Genomic DNA, 8,370 nt, shown 5'->3' with positions numbered 1-8,370 from the left:
TTCCAAAGGCAGGCAGAGAGAGAAGGAAAAGGAGATGGGAGGGAAAAGAGTTTCCAGAAATTGCTTAGTGACTCAGACTCTGCTAGGTGCTTCAGTTTGTTGTCATACATATTACAGAGTTCGATTATGTTTATGAAATTGTGATTTAATTTGCTATCATACAAAGTTAGGTTGTGTCTATAATGTCGCCATGCCATACGCCATAAGCATTATAATGTTATCAAGCAGGTTGGTCGCCATAAAACACGTTATGCCATAATAGCATTGCTCCAAAAGCAATTTCCATGGTGATTACCTAATTTCATTAGGGTCAGCTGACCCCAATGGTATACTGGTAGCCCCTGCCAGGGATAGAAGACTCCTCTAGTCTTCGAACCTCAATTGTATCCTCGTAACCACCATTGTCATTGATCAATAAAGTGGTGTGTTTTTCGCAAAGAAAAAACAAAAACAGAAGTTCTGTGTTTAGTCTAAAAAATGTAAATGTGTGGGCCAGATTATAGCAAAGTAAATCACGATAAGAAGCGAAACGTCGGTGGATACAAATGGGCTGTGCAGAGCAAACAGTGGAGATACAAGAAGCATCTGAGAAACAAATCTCCGCTCTAGCAAACTTCCCTCTAACTCACTCATTTTACCGCCTCTTAACAAGCAATTAAGGATACATCTCATGAGACTCTACACTGCTAAAAAAACGAGGCTCTACATAAATGATTAATCAAGCCCATGCTAGCGATTTTCCGAAACGCATAGACAGCTAAAGCGAACCAAACCAAACTTCTGGGCCAACGTAGCTTAGCGGTACCACATGCTGCTCAGTTGCCAAATATAGATCAAAAAACGGAAATGTCCATGCCCGGTTCATGCTAACACAAGCTTTTCTTTACCAAACGTTTGCTCCACTTCATTCTTCATCGGAATCTTCTGTATGTAGATCCATTCCATCAAGGGGGGCTGAAACACAGGCGACAGCATGTCCATGAGAAATCTAGCAAGTAACATTATTTAAACACTGTACAAAGAGGATCTGAATTTTACTTCAAAAAGAGAGGATCTGATTGTTTAGTTCAAAAAAGGGAGGATCTGATTCTTTAGTGTCAAAAAAGAGAGAGGGCCCGATTCCTTTTTGTCCAGTTCAATTCATATGCATCAAAGAATTGACAGAAACCAGCAATTTTACTTGATGCCCATTAGTATTTTTTACAGTTATTCTAAAAATGTAAAATAGTACCAAAATGTCACAGGGAGCTACATGAACGTCTTGTTTTTTGAGATCCTACATGGACTCGTATGTTGCTAAACTGGCAAAGACCCCAAATATGACAGATGAAAAAATATCAAACGAAGATGACAGTAGCAGGTATTCCTTTAAACATTATCAACAATAGAATACAAGATAAGGTTCTCACGAAATGTGTAGTCAGGTTTGAAACGCTTCCGAACGAGGGGCATCTTATCAGCATCACGTATGTCATCTGGATATAGCCACTTTGTCTTGGGTACCAGCCAACTATCATTGGAAGGATTGACTTAACAAAAAATATTGACATAAAAATCAACAAATTAACTGACAGAAAAGAAAAAACCTGTTTTGCTCGTTGCTGTCTATCACAGCATTGATAGTTGCAGGGAACTCATGACCATTACTATTTGGCCTTAGGACACATACCTATTTTCAATGCAATGGCACAACATAAAGAATAATTAAAGCATAAATGTTGAGGCACAGTGAATCCAGCATACAAAAGCTGCAACTAACCGTAAAAGGCATTTCTTCACCATGTCGCAAAATACACTCTGGCTTGTCCAAAATCAGCTCATGGAACTGGCAAGAACAAATAAAATCCATACAAGCAGTAGATTTTGTAAGAAACAGCCATATGTACGCTAGGTTATACACAACAAGTGAAAATCATCATACTATCAAATAGATAGGATAGAGTTCCTCTCGATCCATACAAGATGTCTGTTCAGTTCTTGTTAACAGCGCATCATATGTTGGGCAAATATTGCGCAGGCAAACAAAGCTCTACTTAATATACTCCATCCATCCAAATACATAGGGCCTAAGACGTTTTTCGATGTTGCCTTTGATCATTAATAAGATTAATAATACATGAGATGTATGATATACAAATTTATATCATTAGAAACTCCTTTCAAACACGGATTTGATGATATGCTTTGTGTAACATGCATGTCATATATTATTGCTCTAATCCATGGTCAAATGTAACCTCGAAAAATGTATTAGGTCCTACATATTTGGATGAAGGGAGTAGGACATTTGGCATTCTGACCTGTATGCTTTGAGTTTTCTTATTTGTTTATAAAAACGAGGAACTAAGGTAGAACCTACTAAATTATTTTATTTAAAAATAGATTATTTCAAACTGGTATTAGAATGATCCACAGGATTTGAAAGAACAAAAGCAGACAAAATGAAAAGGAGTAAAATACATTGAAGGTCCTAATTCTTTTTAAAAATGTGTCGACTAAGTCCCAATTCTTGAAAACTGTATAACTTGATCCTAAAAGTAGTTATAAGTTGTTCACCTTAGGTCCCATACAACCCCAATCAGATCTGACCTGCACACGTGGTGGGTTAACCAACGCCGTGTAAGCCACACTTAGCATAAAACCCCTCAAAAAAATCCTTTCTTCTAATTTCATGGCCCTGCTCTCTCCTGTTAGCTTTTCCCACAAATCAACACACACGAGTAGTGGACACAAGAACGAAAGATGAACATTAGCAATCACACACGCAAAAAATTTGGTGCTCGGTTGATGCCTCTTAGCCAGAGCTTTTTTCTTCTCAGTTAGTCAACCTGGTTACAAAATTACAACGACTTTAAGTAGGGAAATATGCACACACGCACTGCTTCAAGTGTGGTGTTCTGATCTGCCAATGCATGTAGAAAGCTGATTCAACTAGAGGGGAGGGGGGATGTGCGAGCAGATGGGAGGGGAGGTTAAGGTGGATTGCCGTTGTGGAGCCTGCCTCTGCCACTAATGTGGCTTCGCAGGCCAAGCTGGGGTTTGACGAATTGGCAGCCGATCTGCAGGACAGCATGACAAACTTCGAAAAGATGACCATACCTTCCGACTCCCATCTGGTGGCCCTAACCACACAGCAGGTGGCCAGCGTCAGGACGACGACCGGCTTCAGTTTCAGCGGCAGCGACGAGGACGACATCGTTGCATGCCCCTCGTGTAAAATTAGAAGAGGGGACGACAAAATTATGAGATAACTTTTCAGGGGGTTATGTGCAAAATATTTTCTACATGCCAATGGTCAACCTGCCAAGGGTGAAGGTCAAAGCTGACCGGGTCTGCATAGGACATGCCATGAATGATTCAAATACTTTTAGGACCCAGCTGTGCAGTTTTAAATAATTAGGAGTAATTGACACCTTCCAGAAACAATTGTGACATCCAATATATTTTACTCATGATAAAATTAACTCTAGCACAAAACAAGAGGACAGGCACATTTTCCTCTAGCAAACAAGTCAATTACCCAATCCAGTTAGACAAAGCATCAGCCATCTCAGTCATTTTTTTGAGTTATTGTTACCAAAAGTCCATTAGATACAATTCAAATGTTTACTCTCTATTTTGCACCCAGAGCATGCTAACATGCAAATTAGCAAGTATTGTCATGAAGCTAGGTATTAGCTGTAACTTTTGAACTGATTAATGTACAGCGACACAATTAAATTGACAAGTATTGTCATCATGCTTGAACTTCAGAACACTGAAGGAATCTCAAATCTTCAAATTTTGCAAATATACCAGGAATAATCCTACTCTCTCTGGCTGGGTTTACAAGGCATAGTTTGTTTGTCCTATGTCAGTTTGACCAAGTTTATATCAACACATATAACAACAGAGACCAAATGAATTTCACTATGTATATCATGAAATGTATTCTCATATTGTACTTTTGTATATGTCAAAAAATTTCTTGATAAACTTGGTCAAACAACTCAAACCTACAAAAACTGACTTGGGAAAAATAAACTGTTGTAAACCAGGACCGACAGAGTAAATCAAAATTATATAGTTTACTTATTCCTTGAAGCATTTTCTGCTATAATACATGATTAGTAAAGGTCCTGGCTTGCCTACTGCTTTGTTACCAGAGCTGCATCGACTTCATATTTCCCCAGTGCTCATGCTCCTACTACTACAGTACTTATGTTGCTATTCAGCCTCCATGGATGAGAATGATGCTTACCCAGCTGCTGTTCCTAATCCTAACGCTGGTGCCAAATCAGGTGTTTTTAAGTTGAAGCCTGCTCACAGCATGATGCAACCATGCTGGTACAGTGGTGGTATTATGATCTCCTTAGAGCGCAATGTCCGTAAAAACGTGATGCTTAGGTGTGATGTGAAACACAAGCAAGAGATCGTAAATTGTATCTATAAAGCAACGGCTTAGGTTGGTTTCATTCGCATGGACAAGAGTCTCCCAGGAAGCTGCCTGCAAATTGTTTGGCTGGCGTCCTGGGGAGGAAGACGCCAACCTGGCCTGGAGAATGCAAAAGTGTGGTTAGCCTGGACCAGGCATCAAGATTTGGGTGCCTGGCATGCAGGAGCAGCGGTCTGGAACTGATGGCAGACATTAATCACAGGGACACAAGGGGGAAAGAAGTATCAAGTAGCTGCCCGATGTGTTCGTCACCATGGCTGCACTGAGCAAGCCTCGGCATGCTCGCTGCCATAGCCAACCAGAGTCATCGCCTGCACATCCTTATCCACCACCATGACCACCCGTCACACCCAGAGCCAGCCTCAATGCTTCCTCTGCTCAGCAAAGAACCGGTGTCACAGCCACCAGCGAGAGCACGGACAGGGATGAGGTCAAGTGGGAATTGAATCAACTGCATCTCAAACGTACATCAAATAGGTTGGGGATTCATGACTCCTCCGTTGATTTGGATTTTGTCAATGGGTTCTGTACAGTTCTAAAGAGAGAAATTTGGGTTCATGGCTCAGAGAGGGGGGAGGGGGGCAGGGTTCTTTGTGCTGGGTTTTGATTACCAAATAACTTCGATTTTAATAAATCAAAGCATGTTAAAATGTTTTCACACACTAACAGGACAGGTCACCAATCAAACATTTCTATCACAGACAAGCTACAAACACTTGCTTCTCAGGCTCAGGGCAGGCGTGGACTCCAGGATACCAACCCAACTAACCCATCAAGCCACAAAAATGGAAGTCTGGTTTCACAGAATAGTTTCAAGATAAAAAATAGAAATACAAAAGAACAGAACCTCTTGTGCATTGAACAGCTCAAGCTTATCAATCTTGGTAATAACATCGCCAACTTTGATTCCAGAATCTGCTGCAGGCGATTTATCAGAAACCTATCAAACAAACAAGTATCTATCAAAAAACTATCAAGCAAATCACTGCAACAAGTGGTCCTCACGATATAAATGTCCAAATATGTTCATATTCAATATCAAAAGATTAGTTTTCACATATATCTGCTAATGTCCATTTTTCTTGTTCTCATTCGAGATGATTTTGCAAATGCAACACTTTGACACATCCCTCCCATGTAATCAGTACAATCTAACTCATGTTAATATCACAACTAGTTAAATACGCTGGTAAGCATGTTCCCAGTTCAAAATCCCTACGCTCTACAGGACTGTTAGTTTGAGGCTGACTTAGCCACAAATAAGGTTAGACAAAGACATAAAGTGCGACTAAAAAAATCATCACTGCACTTCTGGCAAAAAATTGAGTCTGACACATGGGTCATATAACAGTAAAGTGCAGGAAACCACAACTGTGGCAACTGGCAAGCAATCAACCACCCATGGACCCACCTAAAAATTGTGACGTGGCTAAGGGTTTAGCAATAGGCTGGGAGCCGAACTGCCGCTACAATGCTGTGGGGACCATTCAATGTGATGCTAGGCTACTTTTTGGTGAAAAGGATGGGGTACTAACTAGCAAACTCGTGCTGATATCACTACTTAAGCGCATAATCCCAGTTTCCCTCTTCCAAGCCCATAAACTCTACCTATGCTGTGGGAACCATTTAATGTGATCCTAGACAACTTTTTTGTGAGAAGATATTTCTATGGATAATGGGTTACGAAGGGCTTGATGATGGGACAATCATCAACAATATTCCAAATTGTGGGGAATACAGAAATAGGGTATATGTGAATCCCCCATGATTATTCTTGGCGCTGTCAATGCTATTTTTGATGCATTTTTTTGTTACTACCATGGATAACAAATACAACTAAAAATAATTAATACATGAATTCATAAACATCCCCAACAATCAGATAGAAAATAGTCAAATACACATAGAAGCAGCACAGCAACACAGAAAAGAGAGATAAGGTGGGTAGTCACCCTCTGTACGTAAATGCCATGTGCATTGGGGAAGCTGTCATGTACTTGTTCACGGACATGCAATTTTTCAGCTTGAAGTGATCCAATCCTCAGACCAAGCGATAACTGCACAACTCTCCTGCATATATCACATGATTGATCATTCAAAATGTTTATTAATAAGAAATCTGCTAGCAATATATTCCCTCCGTTCCTAAATATAAGCCTTTTTAGAGATTCCAATACGGACTACAACAGAGCAAAACAAGTGAATCTACACTACAAAATATGTCTATGTACATCCGAATGTAGTCCGTATTGAAATCTCTAAAAAGGCTTATATTTAGAAACGGAGGGAGTAGATGGCATAAAGCTATGTGAATATGTGAGACAACTAGTTTCAGCTACATGGAACCGGGGATAATAAAAGCAGGTTTAGGACCACCAAGAGAACAGAGACCAGCACACATTAAGGGGGCTGAAACTGCTTACTCAGCTACTGGCTAGGACAAACAGTTGGTTTCTCATGGCTCAAATGAACAGGATGTGACTACAGAGATTATGAATATCGTCAGCCCTTCTTTTCTGAACTGAAAATTGATAGCCCTCCTGTCAGCAGTTGGGTAGTTCAATGAGTCAACCATGCAGCAACTGTGGCAACTGGTGATCAGCTGGGTAGGTGGCAGCGTAATTTTGGTATCCCCCAATTATCACCAATATACTTATCAATTTAAGAGCCCAGTAAATGTTAGCCAACATATCCTAGTTTCAGTTTCGAGTTTTGAGCTAAGATATCCACAATCAAGCCAGCGGTAAAGTAGTAGACACTAAGGGATGAATGAAATGTTCAATATGCTGTCAACATGTGATTGAATTGGAATATATACAAAGTACATAAATCAGAACTTCAAAACATACCCAAATTCATTGAAGTGCTTTAAGCATTTCTGGAGGATACTGAATGGTAAGAAAGGAGCTCCATCCTTATAATAAAAGCTCATGCCCATGAACTTTCCATCAGAGCCAACAATGAGGCCACCAATCCCAGCCTAGCACATATATAATGATTGTAAACATGCTTTGCTGAGGATATTCTATATTTAAGTACGCTATAATATAGTTCAATATGAGTATTTTTATGTTTCCAGTGTAAAGGAAATGTGTCTTAATCTAGTTGTATTACTTTTCCTTCTATTAATCTGCCTACAGTCATAAAAGATGATAAGGGAAATACCTTTGTGATCTTACAAGTAGATGCCATGAGTTGCTGGCAGTCAAATTTGGTAGTTCCGTGCAGCAGTGTCCCGCCTGTGGCCATAAGCTCTCCGGATTCAAAGGCTCGTCCAATAGCCACCAGTTTACTTTGGGACAATTTAACATTAGCTGGCACTTGATTATGAATGCATGCTTCACGAAGTTCTGGAGAAGCCTTGATGTTAACAACAGCGATATTATAATATGAATCATATTTCCACAACGTTCCGATAACAAGCTTTCCACTGGGCAGGCGCACCTTGATCTGCAAGCAACAACTATATCATCTTATAAGAAGCAAAAGTCATAAAGAAGTAATGGGATGGAAAAAATTGACTAGCAGTGCAAACCTTCAGTTTATCAAGTATCTTACTTCCATCTTCTTCAGACGATCTAATCAAGCTAGCGGATGTTAGAATTCTCATGCTGGGTGGCGTGTGCTCTATGATTGTGCCTGTGCAAGTAAACTGTCTAATTCTTCCTACACAGATCGAAGCTTTAGTTACTGATTAACCAACAACCATTGGAATACCTAATATTGTATTTTTACCCTTGAAAGAAGCGAGTGAAACAATGGACCGACAGACACTCAAAGCAAGTAATTTAATGCTAGTGTGCTCTTCGTTGTAGCCATCCAACTTTCCAAAGCAGAGCTCAAATGTATTCACCAAGCGTATGCCCCCTAACCAAAGAAACATAGCACACCGTAAGGGTTAGAATAAACATCTAGAAACACATTAAAATAATATT

The 8,370-nt window shown here is 39.9% G+C and overlaps 1 protein-coding gene across 2 annotated transcripts in view; it reads right to left on the bottom strand.

Moving 5' to 3' along the window:
- Positions 1 to 457: 457 nt before the first annotated feature.
- LOC123112000 (serine endoprotease DegS) overlaps positions 458 to 8,370 on the bottom strand; it is a 9,501-nt gene continuing 1,588 nt past the window's right edge. For both annotated transcript variants that reach the window (XM_044532895.1, XM_044532894.1), the window contains exons 5-14: positions 8,171 to 8,302; positions 7,971 to 8,101; positions 7,601 to 7,885; positions 7,285 to 7,415; positions 6,388 to 6,505; positions 5,283 to 5,375; positions 1,760 to 1,825; positions 1,587 to 1,669; positions 1,410 to 1,510; positions 458 to 954 (exon numbers count right to left, since the gene is read on the bottom strand). In XM_044532895.1, the coding sequence (XP_044388830.1) occupies positions 905 to 954; positions 1,410 to 1,510; positions 1,587 to 1,669; positions 1,760 to 1,825; positions 5,283 to 5,375; positions 6,388 to 6,505; positions 7,285 to 7,415; positions 7,601 to 7,885; positions 7,971 to 8,101; positions 8,171 to 8,302 (1,190 nt within the window). In that variant the 3' untranslated portion in view covers positions 458 to 904. The remainder of the gene's footprint in view (positions 955 to 1,409; positions 1,511 to 1,586; positions 1,670 to 1,759; positions 1,826 to 5,282; positions 5,376 to 6,387; positions 6,506 to 7,284; positions 7,416 to 7,600; positions 7,886 to 7,970; positions 8,102 to 8,170; positions 8,303 to 8,370) is intronic.

Source organism: Triticum aestivum, chromosome 5B (assembly GCF_018294505.1).
Source record: "Triticum aestivum cultivar Chinese Spring chromosome 5B, IWGSC CS RefSeq v2.1, whole genome shotgun sequence".
NCBI classification, from domain to species: Eukaryota; Viridiplantae; Streptophyta; class Magnoliopsida; order Poales; family Poaceae; genus Triticum; species Triticum aestivum.
Note: the sequence above shows the minus strand (reverse complement) of the source record. Positions and strands in the feature narration are given on the sequence as shown.